The 18,160-nt window shown below is 33.7% G+C and overlaps 1 protein-coding gene across 1 annotated transcript in view; it reads left to right on the forward strand.

The window, feature by feature from the left end:
* The window catches only part of LOC145669585 (RING finger protein 141-like), a 39,493-nt gene extending 21,904 nt beyond the window's left edge, over positions 1–17,589 (forward strand). Inside the window, exon 5 of the mRNA XM_081737800.1 lies at positions 1,450–17,589. Within this exon, the coding sequence (XP_081593926.1) occupies positions 1,450–1,606 (157 nt within the window). The 3' untranslated portion in view covers positions 1,607–17,589. The remainder of the gene's footprint in view (positions 1–1,449) is intronic.
* The last annotated feature ends 571 nt before the right edge of the window (positions 17,590–18,160 follow it).

The following is an 18,160-nucleotide window of genomic DNA, read 5'->3' on the forward strand; positions in this document are numbered from 1 at the left end:
TCAAAATGTTACCTTTCAAATGAATTTATAAATTTTCTACGAGCTCTACGGAAAGTTTCTATTTTTTTCTTAGTAAATAACTTCAAGACAATCTGATTTTTTTAAAAAAATCATATTTCTGGCTTTAATAGGAACCGAAATATGATTTTTTTAAAGTGTTCTTACAAAAAGGGGAAATACCATGTTGCGCCTGTTAAAAATGGATTTTCTTCTCATTTTTGAAATGCAATAACTTCTGAACCACTAATGCTATTACAATAAAATTTACATACTAGCAATCAGCATAAAAAGTTTTATAACTACTAAATTTCATCCAAATCTGCGATAGTGGGTTAAATTTCGCCAAAATTTTGGTTGAATTGACGTGGAATGACCCAGAACAAATTCTGGAACTTTCTTTCTTTCCATGCATCAACAAGGTATATCATAAGTGTGTCCCAATTAATCAGTTTTTGGTAAGACACTTTAGTAGAATCAATGCTGGAACTTTTTTTTTTTTTTCTCTCTAGGCTTGTCCCAATTATTCATTTTTTTGGGAAAAGATTTGAATAGAACAAATCCTGGCACTCCCTTTCTCTTTTTGCACCGTTGGCGTATACTTTAGGTGTGTCCTAACTATTTACGCTCTTTGGTAATACATTTTTAGTAGAACCAATGCGGAACTTTCTCCCTTTTGCTTTTACAGGGTGTATTCTAGGCGTGTCTCAATTATTCACGTTCTTTGCTAAGACATTTGAGTAGAACAAGTCCGGAAACTTTCTTTGTCTCTTTACACCCATAGAATGTGTTTTAGGTGTGTCATTATTTACTTTCTTTGGTAAGATTTTTAATTAGAAACAATCCTGTAACGTTATTTCTCTCTTTGCATCCACAAGGTGTATTCTAGTTCTAGGTATGTTCCCATTAGTCACGTTCTTTGGTAAAATATTTGAGTAGTAGAACAAATCCTGGATTTTTTTCTCTCTGTGCATTTAGTGGTTTCCTAAGTGTATCCAAATTAATCAGTCTTTGGTAAGACATTTGAGCAGAACAAATATTGGAACTTCCTTTCTTTCATTTCATGCACAGGATGTGTTCTAGATGTGTATCAATTATTCACTTCCTTTGGTAAGACACCTGAGTGGAACAAGTCCTGGGAGTACAGCGTCTATAGAGATAAAATCACTCTCCAAAGAGAGATCTGCCAGGAGAAATTTAAGACATTTTTAAGTCTTGTATACCGACAGTGGCAAAACAAGTACCAGATAAGGACAGACGCAATACTTTTACAAGTTTCTTCATAATTTGCAAATAAAATATGGCGTGAACGGTGCCAAACCATATATTTTGTTTTAATTTTGCGATGATCCTCAGATTATTGAAAAATCACTCCCAATTGTCAAGGGAAATTTCACTCAACTTGTAATTGTGTTGTTCATCTCATAGTTAAAAATACCATTTTTCTTGTAGGAATGTGAGTCATAAAACGTGCCCAATTTGTCGAGAGACATTGGAGAGCACGGATGACACGTGGGTAATTTCGGAAGCTCCAGGCACTGACGAGGTTACACACGAGATTCAGACATCCCTTATGAATCTCGCATCACAGCAAACACCATCTCCGTAACCAAGTTTGTTGTTTGTGTTCGTCTTTAGTAAAATATTAATGTCTCATGTCCATTATATTTTGTTTTTATATACTAGAAAAATGTTGTAGCAAGTTCATATAAACATAGAAATTTGCTAGTGTGTATTTTAATGATATAATGTTACGGTGAAACCAGTGTAAGTCGTAAGAATGTCCACAAAATTTTAAACTTTTTCTTATTGTATTTGACATTTTATTTTTTAATTTTGAAGAAGGGCTTTTATTATTAGAACTTTATGGTATGAGTACTATGTCACAGTAAATTTTATTTACAAATGTTATTTAGTTAGTAACTATGCTAATGTTTAAAAACATTTGGGCGCAGATTGTATTCACGGAAATAAGTCAGAAAGTCACAGAAACCAAAAATCGATTTCCTTTCTAGATAAAAGCAGTTTAAAAATTTCAAACGAAATCATACTTGATCTATTGAATAGTGTAATTCAGATCGCTACGAATGTTGCACAAGGAGTGTTGATGTATTTTTATTGAGGACATTGTTAAGATTCTCTGCTTGATTGAGAAGGCATTTTGTCGCGATGTTTTAAAGATTTTGAGTTATTTACTCTGGCTTTAAGTGTTTGTTTCGCAAATACTGCGAGAACCAACTCACAAAGAAGCAGGTCTCAAATTCTCTTTACGTACATTTTCTTGAGCTCTTTCCTGGAATAGAATCAGTTTCCAGAAATAAGTAACAGATTTTGAAAAAAAAAAAAAGTTACCGATATATTTATAATAAGAGAACATTGTTGTAACTGTGACGATTTTTGAAAGATTATTTATTGTTAAAATATTAAATACTTTTAGTACGCGGTAGTACTACTTTTACAGTTGGCAGCTATGCATATATTTCCATTACTGCGCGAGTAATACTATACCAGTATCACAAAACCAATATCAGTGCACAAATGTTAGTGCAAGAAAGGTAGTATATGTTTTAAACTTGAAAATGAACAAACAGTAATATCTCATATTCAGTGTCTACGTACCTTAGAGCAGTGGTTCTCAAACGTTTTCTGTTTTCTGCGCTTTTAATATATCAGGATTTTTTTTTGACCCCGATGACAGAGCATAGGCTTAAATTCTGTTAAAATTCTAATACCATTTGAGTTTTGCTGCCGCGGCGCACTGTTTGAGAACCCTATATGAGGTTATTTTTCCACATAGTCACTCCGAATATTCCAGCGAGCTTGTATTTTAGAAGAAAGCTTTTGTATTTCATAGTAACAGTTTTGCAGTCGTTTCATTCAGAAATACGGTTTACTTGCTTACTGGCAATATGTTTCGATCTTTTCGATATCTTAAGTGGTAATTAAAAAAAAAAAAAAAAAAAAAGAAATGCTACTGAACCCCACTTTTGACTTGGGTGCATAAAGTGAAATCGACATGTGCTTTTAGGGGAAGTTTAAGCTCTCTAAGCAGATCTGATTTCTCATTCCCTAAATTGCCAACAACGAAATTGCAATCAATGGAATTTACTGCATTAAGCTTTGTATTCATCTACCAACAGAATTTCGATTTTAACCTCTTGGTATCCAATATGCAATAGTTGTATTTTGATATAAACAAAATATCGAAAAAAAAAAAAAAAATGGTGAAGTTAGTTCTTCAAATGTTCTTTTCAAATAAACTTAAATGATGCAGGTTTTGCTACGCGTATCACTTGTATTCAGAACACAAATGGTTATTTTCAAGTTGTAGAAGGATTCAGAAGTAAATTTTATATGTAGTAAGTACCAGTAAGTTCAGTAGGATGCGGGCAAGTATGAGATTGGAGAACAAGTCTCGGCCAATACAACCGCCATATTTTTTGAGTTGGAAGGGAGGGGGTTAGGAGACTTAAATACCTCTGCTTTTACTTTTTTTGGTATCGAGGCTGTATAAAGATGTGGATCAATAGCTTAACGTGAAATCTGACCTTCCTGAGATCCTTTCTGGAGTCGAACGCAGGTCTTCCACACCAAAGGCGAATATACAAATATTTTACCGAACGGATTTAAATAAGCTGCTCAGCATTATACAAATCCTGAGATGGTACCTTTTCAAAGAGTCCTAATCGACTTCCTTCCAAGGTTTCGTTGTCAAATGTAAAATGATTTGAATAACAGGGGTTTTGGTGAATTTTAACATGCCACGAAGTTTAAGTATTTTATTGAGGAAAGCAGGTCGAGAAACAGAATTGAAGTGAGTATGGAATATATTTCTGAATGATTTGGCGACAGACATGAACGATTAGGGAATGTATACATTGTACCACTAGGTACGATAAATAGCAAAATGTCCAAGTGACTACAAGAAAAACAGGCTGAAGTACGTATCAAAATTTTAAATTAAAGTCAATATCGGGTTGTTCAAACTCTAAAGCATGCAGTACTTTCCGGGTGGCCCGAAGTATATAGTATCGAAACAAAATTATGAACACTGTTTTGATTTAGGGTAACGTAATTGGAAGAATAGTATTTACATCTAATACAAATACTGGATTAAACCGAACAATTAAATTTTTACTGAATTAACCCTTAGCAACGTCCCACTTAATTGTGTTAATTTGAAAAAAAGTTCAAGTTATTTATAATAGTGCTGAGCTATATAATAGTGTTACATATTACGTTTTAATATTTGTTTTATGAAATTAACAATGAAATAAATAATAAGTTAGTTAAATTACATGACAAAATAAAACAAGAAATCAGTTATATTTCGAGATAAGATCCTTAGCATTCAATCGTTCAAAATGAATGTTACTAACAGTGACTCAGAAACGTCACTAAGACAGATTAAGAAAAAAAAATGTTTTTCTGTTTATATTTGTGTAAAACTTTAACTTTGTAAATTTTCGTTGTTTTACTCTTTAAAAATTCAGTAGACATTATTACATACGGGAAAATTTGGAATGTGAGGTCTCCATTTGGCATTTTTAACTTCCTTTTTCTCTTTCCATATTTTATCAGACGAATGATGAAATTTTATTTTAGTTATACAAGACATGTATCAACTGACAGATGCAGTATCCTATATTTTTATTAAGGCAGCTAAATATCGAATTGATAATACTATAGGTTTTCAATACATTGCTTACTAGAAAATAGAAAAATTCCCAGTACAGATTAGAAAGTAATCTATAAGCATTCGTGCTAATGCATGCTATAGGATACATATTATAAATTGTACTGTGGGACGCGGTGGCTCAGTGGTAGAGGTTGACATCTGGTGCATGAAGCCGCTGGTTTGATCGCAGTTCGTACCAAATGGGCCTTATGGTGGACAAACACCATGTGCGTGGGTTTTCTCGAGGTTCTCCCGTTTCCTCCCACTTCATTCATTCCACCATTTCATTCATTTTTCATCATCACCGACTCTTTCAGCCCACACGGCATAATCGTGGGACGTAAAATTCAAAGCTTTCATTTCATTTCTTTTTAAAATTAAGTACCAACGCAGTATCCCAAATAATGTATTATATTTAAATTATTTCAACCTTCTCTGAGATTTCTTTAGTAACCTTTCTCACACTGCTGTGTTTATTGTTGAAGGTTTTTCCGCAAGGGGACATCCAACAGTAAGCACAACAGCGTGATGAAGGTTTCTTTAAAAAATCCCAGAGAAGGTTAAAATAATTTCAATATAACACATTATTTAGGATACAGGATTAACACTTACTTTTAATTTAGCCTATGAGCTCTTTGCTAAACACTTCATCAGTTTGACTGACCTTCCTGTGATCGATGTGCGACCGCCCTAACAAACGGCCAACTTCATATTAAAAAACTTTTGCCGATATGGTTAAGCTTACCCGTAAAATTCAGCAATAAAATATAGAAAGCATACCATGATGGTTAGTTACTGCTCTACTACAAAGGATTCCATATAGCTGTATCATTCTGATTAAGCTATAAATGGGTACAATTGAGTTTAACATGTGAAGTGGTTTATTTTTTTTATGTATTTTTATTTTATTTTTATTTTATTTTATTTTATTTTATTTTTTTTTTTTGAGGGGGGACGAATACTCGCACATAGTGTCATAAAGGGAGAATTTAGTTATTCAGTTGTTTACTATTGTTTTTAGGCAGATAGAACTATTATTTTTTGATGTGAAATGAATGAAATAAAATTTTAGTTTAACATCCCATGGTTATACCCTTTAAGCTAAAGGATACTTTTTTTGTGGCTTTAATATTTGTTAAGGAGTATTGTGCCAAAAGGACTCTAATTCAGATGTCAGAAAAATAAATGTAGCATATTGTGGAAGTAATCGTATTTAAGCAAGATTTAAGAGGTACATGTTATATGAATATAGGCATAGCAATTAGCCTATCAATAAATTTGTTTGGTGAACGCCTATGTAACTTCCCAAGAATATTTTCGTTTGTTGATAGAAGTATAACTGAGAGATTTAGATCGTCTAATAGATTTTTGGTGCAGTTCAGACGAAAATACGCTGCAGCTGATTATAAACGTGGCATCATTTGCAACTTTGGAACATTTTGAGGTAAATTACAACAGAATATAAAATTACATACAGAGATTTCAGTAAAAGTTGACTCCGTAGTCTACTAGTAAGTGTTGGACACACATCCGTGTGGTTCCAAATTTGATTCTCACCCCAATTTTTGACATCCATCGAACGTCGTGAGGCAAACTGGGGAGTCGTGTGAATAACTTGACAGCCACTAGATCCAGAAAGCTTGTAATACGCCTGTTAAGACAGGACGATGCGATGTGCTGATGCTAAGACCTTCTCAAGCCCGCGAAGGACTGTCACTCCAGTAGGTGGAATTTCAGCTAATCTGTATATCTAATGCATTGCCAGAGGAGGAAAAAAAAAAAAAACAGCTTTTTGGGAGCGTGATAGGTCCTAATATGTATGAAGAACTAAGTCATCTATGTTCGCCGGATATGCCATTTGAGAAATTTTTTGAGCAGTTGAAAGATACGATATTCGCACATTATGAGGTTACAACGAATGGAATACCAGAAAGGTTCAAATTTCATAACATTAAACAAGAATATCAGAGGGTTGCACAGTTTGTACTTTCGTTGTTGCAAAAAAAAGTTTCATATTGTGAATGAGAAGCTTATTTGTACCATGCTTTTAGAGATCAGAGATTAAAAATGAATTAGCCATTAGACAGCTGTTACCAGCAAAGAAGTTAACATTCCAGCGAACCGTGGATATGGCCAGCTCGTAGAACAAACGGAAGAAAAACGGCACTTTTTTTTTTTGTTATAAACAATAGGCAACGAAGGAAGTGAGTTAAATGAAATGGGAAAAGCAACGGAAGTGCAATAAAAATTGTTTTCTAGATCAGTAAGTTCCGAGTCGTCAATAGAGTGCATTCCAAAGATCAGTGTCCTGCTTGGAGGAAGCAATGCTTTAAGTGTATGAACTGGCATCATTTTGCAAATATGTGTCAAACTGATAAGAGACCGAAGGAGGTGAACGAAAGGAAGGAAGTCAATGTTGCTAAAATAAAACAGCAAGGAGGGCCAGTCGACAAAGTAGAACAAACAGACTCGCGAGAGTTCGCAGACATTTTAATTGGATGTGTTAGATGGGTCTTCCGAAGAAGAGAAAGAATTCGGCAATGCGTCTGAGATGAAGCTGTTAGGAATATCCAAAGATTCAGAGAAGCGAGAGGATGACATAAGTGAAAAAAGTAAAAACCAAGAAGATAGTTGAAGCTTCGAAAGATTATCAGGAGCTAGCATTTCCCGATGGTAGTGAATCAGAGGATCAGATGAGAGGAAATCTAGATCCTGACATAGGATTTGGTAGGAAGAGATGGAGATGAGGAATAAGGTAAAAGAGATGCCAAGAAGAACGAAAGAAAGAATTGTATGGAGTTCAAGATAAAAAAGAACAGAAGGAGAAAAGTAATTTGGAGAGCAGTCAATTAATAGGAGTAATTAGAGAAGAGTTCAGGTCTAGAGGCGAAAAAAACAGAAATGTTACTGGAGGAAATTATTGAATTAAAGGAATAGTGTTCAATCTGGTGACTGCAAAGTAAAAGAAAGAAAGGAGAGTAGTAGTGGATATTAATTGTGGTCGCCCCGAGAGGATGTTGGGGAAGTAATTAGATATAGGTTCTGAAAGAAGGGACATGTAGTGTAGTTGTTAGAGCGTTAGACTCATGTTTGCATGGTCCCGGGTTCAATTTCCGACTGGTGCTCCCCAATTTTCGGCGTCCACCCAGCGTCGTGAGGCAAACTGGGCAGTCATGTGAAAAGGTCTAGAAATTTTCCTGATACGCCTGTTAGGGACAGGGCGTTGCAGCGTGCTGACCATGTGCTCCCCGCTACGCTCGACGTAGTTCGGCCGATCGCTAACGGATGGCGCTGGAGTAGGCTTAGGCTCACAAAATGAGCTGGCACGTCAAGTGCTTTGGTTTTAGTGTTATAAGAGGAATTTGTTATTCGGTTGTTCATTAGATTGAAGTGAAATGAAGTTAAATATAGTTTATGAAAAGTACTAGATCAGACAGAACTACTGTTTTGTGGTTTTGGGGCCGCGTTGGCTCAGTGGTAGAGCGATCACCTCTGGTGCTAGAGGTCCCGGGTTCGATTCCAGCCCCCGCCAAGTGAACTTTGTGGTAGACAAACACCGTGTACGTAGGTTTTCTGGGGGTTCCCCCGTTTCCTCCCACTTTCTTCATTCCACCATTTCATTCATTACTCATCATCACCGTCTCCTTTAGCCTAACCGGCATAATCGTGGGACGTAAAACTCAAAGATTTCATTTCATTTCATTTCTGTTTTGTGGTTTTAATGTTTGTTAAGAAGTGTTGGGCCCTAGTTCATATGTGGGCGCTGAGCTCAGATATCAGAGAAATAAATCTAGGATTTGTGGAAATGATCCCCCAGTTTTGAGTTATTTATGCAAGATTTAAGGGATGGTACTGGTGTGTAGGCATAACAACTAGCCTATCAGTAAGTTTCTTTGGTGGAAGCCGATGCGCCTTCCCGAGAAAATTTTCATTTATGATTAGAAGTATAAATGCCTAACCATATCAAGAAATCCACTACTAAAAGAATCATATCTGATCTGGAAGTTTTAAGTAGAATACATCTGTTACTTCTAACTACCAGTGAAAGTGTATCAAATTTGGCATATTTAAAGTTTCTATAGTTATTATAAGCTATCCGCTGAGGTTGTGTTCTGTAGTATTAACTTTTCTTTAGATTGTTACCGGCAAGCATAACTATATCGGTAAAGATTGTTTTACAATAAAATTGGCGCCAATGGTAGGTGATTGAAAAAAGGAACGTTATTGTATTTGAAGCTATAATATTTGTTTACAAACTATACATGTGATATGATTTGTGTATTCTGTTTTTTTGTAATGTTACTGTTAAGCTAAACTGTATCGGCAAAGTTGATTCATTATATAGTAGACGCTGTGAAATATGATTAAAACTGTGTTTCTTTTGTAAATAAAAGCGGCTTTCGAAGGTGAAAGGGGTTCCCATTGAAAATTTTGGCATTAATAATTATTTACCCGCATTTCAGAATTTAATTTCATAGTTGTAATTATATGTCAGCTTAATTTAGTTATTGTTTCAAATAATAACTACCATAAACTTGTTATATCTACGTTGTTCTGTCAGTATGTGATCCAATTAAGGTGGCAGCTAACATGCTTTCTTGTATTTTTAAATAGTATTATTATGTGTAAGGGAAAATATATGTCAGATTTGTTGTTATCTGTTTAACGTTATATTAGTTGTATTTTGCACTGTTTCTTTTTTTTTCTTAATATATGAAAATATAAGCAATATTATTAATACGTAGAGAAGAAGTACAGTAGTATGATACTGCAAAAATATTCTGGTAAGAGTCCACATTTGTAACTCTATAAATAGAAATTAATCTTTCTACTTAGACACATATAGAGCCCGGATCTATAAGCACAATCAAACAAAAACACGGAAAACAAATGAAATGTATGTTTTTCAGAAATTCTACCTTATTCGAGGGTGTTTTAGTATACAATGATGGTCATCCTGAGATTTTAATTAGAGTTCCTGCGTCTGTTACTGAAAAATGGTTTGTACAGTGAAAATCTTTCCACGTTGCATGGTGTCACTGGGACATGTGAAAAGTAAAACAGTTTTTCTTTGGTGTATTCCTCTTCAGTATCTGTTTCTTCATCAGAAAACTTTTCAAAAACGTTATAGTGTTTTTTAGCCAACCTGACTAAACTTGTCGAATGCAATTTTAGCAACACCATGAGTGTCAGGAAACAGTGTTACTGAAAATTCTATCAGAGAAAGTGACTGTTGTAGGAAATTATTTCGAACTTCCAACTTTTTTATAAAATTGGGTAATTTGGAGAAATGGTTATGGATGTACTGTAGAAAATATGGCATTAGTGGTAATAATGGCACTACTTAGAAGTGCAATATGTACTTTTAATGTGATTTTTTGGAGTAAAATGTGCAATTTTAATTGAAAATCGTAAAATGACTAAGCAGAAGCATTTTTTATTATTATTGTAAACATTTTAAACATTATCAACCGTGGTTAAAATTTCTTATGTACGATGAAGTACAACATTTCTGCATACTTTTAAAAGTGTGGAAAGAAATAAGCATTTTGCTTAGAAATCCGGGTTCTAGTCATATATTAAACTGATAAAAATAAATTAATGCCAATATTTCTTAAATTCCTTTGTACATTAGAAATCATTACTCTCTCATGGTATTATCAAATTATAATACACATTTTTCAATGCCTACAATAAATAAATATAGTGAAATTTTATATTGTTATTAAAATTCTTGCTGATTTTCAGCTGCATATATAATTGTATAAAGTTTTTCAAAGAGAAATTGTAAAATTTCTGGTAGATGATAGTTTCTACTATTCTGATTAAATCAAGTAAAAGAAAGAAATATAACTAATCAAAGAACTATGGTTAATTCTTGTGTATATATTGACTACTTGAGTATTGCAAAATAGAATTTTTTTAATGGCAAATAAGTGAAATACAAATGAACTGATTATATTATGTATGTAAATTAAGCTGTTTTGCGAGAATGAGGATAAAACAATCTGCCCGGTTAATATGACAGTAGTTACTTCGTGTACGTTTTGTTTTTCTAAAACAATATTTTTGTACTTCAGAAATAAAAATGTATTTGCAAGAGTTGCTGAACATGCAAAGAAAAAGGAGAGAGAGAGAGAAAAAAAAAGGTAATGGTTTGGCTTAGCAAAATCAGTTAGTTCTCCACAAATGAAATAAACACTTCCAATGTAGTATATAAACCAGACTGATATCGAAATGTTTAGTTGTTTTTGGTGATATCTATATTAGATTTACTTACTTCGCGCATTTAGCACTAAAATTTTAAATCCTTTTTTGTAATAGTCGTTTACGAGAGCTCGGTTCCTGTACATTCCTTCAAGTTTCACTTTTACATCATTAAAAAAAACAGTTACTGTCATTTGTAGTAGCCGCGGTAGCTCATTCATCTCTGGTGCATGAGAGCCTTGGTTCGATCGCAGCTCGCACCAATTGAACTTTGTGGTGAACAAACACCGTGTGCGTGGGTTTTCTCGGTGTTCTTCCGTTTCCGCCCACTTTCTTCCATCATTTCAGTCATTTCTCATCATCACCATTTCCTTTAGCCTAGCCGGCATAACCGTAAGACGTAAAACTTAGATTTCATTTCATTTGTAGTAGCTCTGTAAAATCATATCTTAAAGTTGCTTTTGTGCTTTTGTGATTTCAATTTTTGTAGTTCAGATAATTACTTTCCCCTAATCAACATGTATCTTTATTATTTTACGTACAAGCTACACTGAACTGTTTCGAAAAATAGATAAGAATTACAGTTTTCAATGTGAATGCCGTTCGTACAAAACTATACGAATCATTGAATTGTGTAAAATTGAAATTTTCAATTTGCTCTCTGTTGAATGCATAGAAAAATCTTTACGGCCTTTGTGTCGAGCTTATATAAATGAATGTCTACATTGAAACTTTTAAAAATATCCACTTTGTGGTAAAGTTAAAAAAAAAAGAAAAAAAAGTGCACATATTATTAATGGGAAGTGTAGGTGTGTATTTTGTATCAATGAATATTCCGATTAATGAGGGAACGAACAAAAACTAGCATCATGTATTTAACATATTTATCTCGTAAAAGATTGTAATATAAAACTATAAATATTACGTGTAGATTTACTATCTAAAAATTGTTAAAGACTTAAAAATTATACTTTATGCCTTGTAATGATATATCCTTTGTAAAGTACCTGTTATCTATATTGCTAGTATAACTAGCTTAAAATGTTATATATCTTTATTGCATTCTTAACTAGCTTACATGCGTCACTTGCATGAGTCCTGCTTTGAAAATCAGTGAAACTTTCTCCCTAAGAACACATATTGATTTCAATCAGGACAGTTTTGTTAATAAGCGCATAATAAATTGTTCAATAACTGGAGAAAATAGACACGAAGGTGTGTAATTCCTAGTGTTTGATACCGAAAGAAATTAGGGGTGTTTTAATGGTATTTCTGTTTGTGTATGTGAGTATCTTCTTACCTGAATTTCTGAGTGGACTGCATAATCTAATATAAAGCATGCAGCCTCCAAGAAAGTAGAAAAGAAACAAAGCACTGTGACTGGGAGTGCTAAGGGTTAACCTTGGCACCTAATACTGTTTTCATGTTAGAACGGGCCCTTTTTAATTGAAATAGCTGTAAATATTTCCAGCCAATTAATCTAGCATTACTTGATGTCGACGTACCTAAAGAGGTCATATTCGGCGTGCAGTACAGAAACGAAAGCACTGTGACCTTCCAGTAGTATTAAGAGTTAACCTTGTGTTTATACTAGAACAGAATCTTTTTCATTTAAGGGGAAATAAATATTTCTAGTTTGTTACCTGGCTCAACTTAATGTCATCATGCGTAAGGAGGTTAGACATTTTTTTATTCAAGATCCAGTAAATATTTCCAGCCAATCATGTGGCATCACTTGGTACCATCATGTGAGAAGTTACTTAATTTTCAATATGCAGGAAAATAGAACAGAATCGGTAACAGTAAAAGTATAGGCTCATTATTTCCAGTGAGTGAAGCAAATATGGGAAAGTAGGGAATAATAAAAAAAAAAAGTAGTGTATAGTGGGGAATTATATGCATGATGTTGAATTGCCCATAAACTAATAGAGTATACGGCAAATGCATGGCTACAAATTTGGTATCACATTAACTGGTGAATGTAATTGCTATGAGACATCTGACAGAAATTGAAAATTTTTTCACCATCCATTGAGAGTTAATTACAAAAGTTGACTATGTAATGTTGGATGTAGAAGTAAAAGTATCCTAATAGAGATAAGTCAGTGTAAAAAACTTCCTATCCTAGTGTTAATTGTTGGAGATTTTGATTATCACTATAGTAACTTTGATGGAAGCATTACTCTAATTGAAGTTTTAAATTTAGTTTCCAGCCCAGTCTCATTCTACTTGCTGAAGTTTTTTCTTAATCTCAAATGCATAAAAAAATGTAGTGGCGGTTCGTGGAGGGTAGTTACATCGGTAAGAACAAGCTGAGGGAAGAAAGTTTACTTAATGCACTAAATCTTTGTACAGTTTTCTGAAGCTTTCTTCGTATTTCATGTTATGTGCTGGCAAATACGGCATTTCATCGTCATTTGAAGTCACTTGCTAGATTTAGAAACTTGCATGCGGTACGGTCTTCTGCTAATTTCGGCATAAAACTTACCCTCTTTGCAAGGGTGTCCATCAGGGGGGCAAGGTGGGGCGCTCGCCCCCCTAAGAGGAAATTGTACTTGGAAATATCGAAAACCCAATAGAATTTTTACATTAGTTACAGCAAAATTTGAAACTATTTGAAACGTTGCTTATACTTGCCCCCCACCCCCTTGGAAACCACAATATGGGCGCCCTTGCCTCTTTGCCTCAGTCAGGCGCGCACCCAGAAATTTTTGTTGGGAGGATGTCCAATACAAGCCATTACAACTATGCAGTATTGAACGAGCATTATTCTGCTGTCAAAAAGACGATGAGTTAATTATAAAATACTTCCACCTATATTTTCAGGGAAAAAATGATAAAACTAGATTGTTTTTATAAGAGAAAGAGTACAGATGAAGTGTAAGATAATTTTCATGCTACATCAATCATTTTTCTGTTAAGCAAGTATAATTTTATTGAGAATGTTTTCAAACGTAAGTTTTGGGGGCAGGGGGTTGGAGCCAGTGGACCCTCCCCCGTGGGTGCTTCCCTGGTCTCAGTTATCATGTATCAATTACAATTATTCTTTTCTAAAATACTTTATCACATCTGTAATAAGACAATCTCGTCTGAAATAATATCCTAATCAGTTTTCATTTCTTTTAACTATTTTCAACATTGGTCTTCCCCAATTTTACTCTCAGTGTGTTACTGATTTTGCGTGCGCAGTCTACCTAATTTTGCTCTATAACGACAGTATACTCACAGTCAATCGAAAATTAAAAATGTATTTTACAAACCTACCTTTATTATTGTAACGAAGAAAGCAAAATTAATTTTATATATGAGCATAATTGACTACCTTCATCACTTTTGGAGAAAAGTACGTAAGTTGTACGACGTGTGTTTACGGGCTCAAACTATATAGTAACAGGGAGAAATATGGACATTGAAATGAAGAAGATATCCCTATTTATTTGTGTTCTATCGTTAATACCTTTTGTATTGACTTAACAATGCTTTTAGAAGAAGAAACTTTGGCATGAGAACGTAAATTGTATAGAAAATAAGTATTCCATAATATTGTCAAATTTTCATGGTTATTATAAAGTGCGAGGTAAACTTCTTCTTATTCTAAATCTTGAAAATGTACAAAAACATTGAAAGGAATCATCTTTATATCTTGATTTTTTTTTTTAAAAAAAAAAAACAGCTCTCTATACTCTTTTCCTGGGCAGTTTAGATATTTTAGCTTCCAAGAAAGACATGAAAAAGAAAAGACAAACGTACTTATAAATGCCTTTCATTGTTACAATTGTATCCTATAACCGATAAGATTACCCCCTTTTTTTTCTTTTTTTTTAATATTGAAAAGGTGTATAGAACCATTTCTCCTTCCCTTAAAAAAATTAATTGGGTCAAACTGATTCATATTAGCTAGATTGTTTTGGACTACTATGATTTTGTGTTTTTAAGATCTTAACTATTTTGTGTATATATATAATACCAGTAGTAAGTGGTCAAACGTAACTATTCACAATTAAGAAGGTTTTAGCAATACATTACGCACACTATAATAAAAATCCGAATTTAATTTGGATATAACGGATCATGGGGGGGAGCGTAGAACTTAGAATAAACTACAAAATATAGCGACAAAAAAGTTGTTAATTTATGGTGTCAAGTTCGTAAGAAAAAACTCGTTCGTAAAAGAAAACTCAACTAACAGTGTTGAATACGAGCGCCATCTTTGATTTTTAGCCTATTTATTTATGTGAGGACAAGTTCGTAAGAAAAAATGACTTAATAGTGTTGAGTACGTACGCCATCTTTGATTTTTAGCTCATTGATTCATGTGGGGTCAAGTTCATAAGAAAAACTGACTTAACAGTTGAATACGTGCGCCATCTTTGATTTTTAGCCTATTGATTCATGTGAGGTCAACTTCGTAAGAAAAACTGACTTAACAGTGTCAAGTTCTTACGCCACCCTTGATTTTTATTGATGGCTCATTGATTCATGTGGCGTCATGTTCATAAGAAAAAATTGACTTAACAGTGTTAAGTACGTACGCCGTCTTTGATTTGTAGTCCATTTATTTGTGTGGGATCAAGTTCGTAAGAAAGTTGAGTACGTACGCCAGCTTTGATTTTTAACCCATTGATTCATGTGAGATCAAGCTCGTAAGAAAAACTGACTTAACTGTGTTGAGTACGTACGCACGCTATATTGGATTTTTAGCCCATTGATTTGTGGGGAATTATTTTTCTGACCCATTTGAAATGAATGATATTTTACTGGTTTCTTTTTCAAGGCTTGCTAAATGTTTCAGACTTTTTCAAACTGAATTTGCATTATACATAAATTTAATATTACTTACTCAATACAAATATTTTATTACGGTAATAATATGGAGGAGATAAGTAGATGTTAATAGCTAGGCGTAAAATAGAGGTTAATGATTTAAAAAAGCATACTTGCGGGAAAGTCGTGTTTATTACTCTTTATAAAACGTTGTACTGCCGCGATTGTTATTGAAAAAAATTAAAAGTGAAAAATGTACAAAACCATAATATTTGAATAGACTAGGAAATGCTAGAACAATATAAATATGAACAATCTTGATTGAATTCGATTGACATAGAATGAAATTGACCTTTCTTCTGTGGCGTTGGGCCTTCGACTTTCCTTAGCCATACACTTAATTAATCGAAAAATGTAATACATATAAATATTTATAATAATAATAATAATAAATAGCACGTTTTAGATATAGTTTGACCATTTACCGTGGGTATATTCTTGAAAATTAAGGAAAGAATTTAAAATCTTCCTAAGCAAATAATTATGTCGTAAATGCTATCATTAATATGTACAAACTACAGTGAACTCTATATGTATTTAGGTGGCCACCCTTACTTCGACAAAATGGCCAAATTGTACAATTAGGTGGCTAACTTAACAGGTTCTACTGTATTTCAGATACTTTGTGTTCTTTGACTAATGTGGAGGGGTGTAGCCATGGGGGCATTTGGAAAGCTGTCCCCCAAACATGTTCGCGAACTAAACTCTTGTAATCATTTAAACAAGTTTTATCTAGTAATAATTGTGAGCACAGTCGACTCCCGAGTATCTGGCCTAATGTGACGGAAGAGCAGGCTGGATTAAAAAAAAAAAAAAAAAAAAAAAAAAAAAAAAAAAAAAAAAAAAAAAAAAAAACGGAGTACTATGAACTCATTTTTTAACGAATACAGTACTGTACGCACTGTATAGTTATAATCAGGAACAGCGGCATGCGTACTGTATTGAGATCCTTTACACACTGACGAAACAATGAACAAGTAGCAGAACGCTGCTCTTTTCCTGTCACAACTCGTATTTTGTACAGGACACGTAGGAGGATCGTAGCAAACGCCCGCTTCCAATGCCTTGGCAAAGTTGCTAATGCAACGCTGTGCCTTCCTCATTTCATTATGATAAAAGAAAACAAGGCCGGATACTCGGGAGTATACTGTATAATCAGTATTTTAGAAAAAAAAAATGAACCAAGCTTTGTTGTAGCCTTGTTAGTTATAATATGGAAAAGCTTTATATGAAGCTGTGGATATATATTGGTAATTTCATAAAGATGTATTGGGGTGAACACACAATGATACCAGCTTTAAGAGAATATAAGCATTTAAGTAAGTGATGTTATCTTAAATCAGCTGAAATATTAACTTTATTTACCAGAAGAATCAGGCTGCAAAAGCACTTGATTATAGTAATTGGCAATTTCTTCCCCCCAGAAATAAGAAACGTCATTATTAGATGAGAAATGTTACCTCTACTGAGATATCGTGGACTCCTAACGGAAACTGGCTGGCTACACCTCTGCCAGTATGTCTTCCTCTAGAGTCCAGTATTATAATAAGAAGAAAGAATGGAAAAACGCAATTTTCAGAGATTTAAATATTTAAATTCATTGATTAATTGCTTCACGAATCTTCGTTGTTAACGTTAGACTTAAAGAAAATGGAATCGTGTAGTAATGTGTTTAGCTTTAGCTTCTTATAATAGAAAGTATCTGTAGATAGATAACATACATATACATATATATTTTTACAAAAATCTATTGTTGTAACAAATGAACAAGTTGTGAAATTTACATCATGTTGTGTACATATTTAAGATATATATATTATTTCTTACCTACTTGTTTTGGTAAACAAATATATATATATTAAAATGTTTCTTGATTTACTTTATTACTGTGTTTAATTATGACGTTCCCATCTTTTCCATAAAACTCTGTTAATACTATAGAAGACTGAATTAGAAGTCATTATTTTAGGCTACAACTCAGTAAATAGCAAATCATTATTGTCGACTGCAACTCAATAAACAATTTGAATTGGAAGGCAGTATTGGTGACTGCAGCTCAGCAAGAAATTTAAACTGGAAGTCATTACTGAGAACTGTAACTCCGTAAGAATTTTAATTTCAAGTCTCTATTGGTGATTACAACTTACAAGGTAAGGGTGTGATGTCACTCACAAGTAAAGGGTCAAAATGGATGAATCGAGTTGCGGAATGAGACATAATACGCCTGACAGAGAATGTGAAAATATGTGTATATGCAAAGTTATAGCGGCTGAGCGCCATAAGAAACGGAGGGGGAGGGGATCAAAGTTGGTGGGAGAAGTGCTATGCTATATTATAGAAATACATCAAATAAACTGTTGAACTGTAAAAATAGTGAAAGATAGACACTCCAAACGGTGGTAATTTCACATATTGGCAAAAGAGGAATGGCCAGAGTAGACTATGAACCTCCGC

Source organism: Thermobia domestica, chromosome 14 (assembly GCF_964235325.1).
Source record: "Thermobia domestica chromosome 14, izTheDome1.hap1.1, whole genome shotgun sequence".
Classification (NCBI taxonomy): domain Eukaryota; kingdom Metazoa; phylum Arthropoda; class Insecta; order Zygentoma; family Lepismatidae; genus Thermobia; species Thermobia domestica.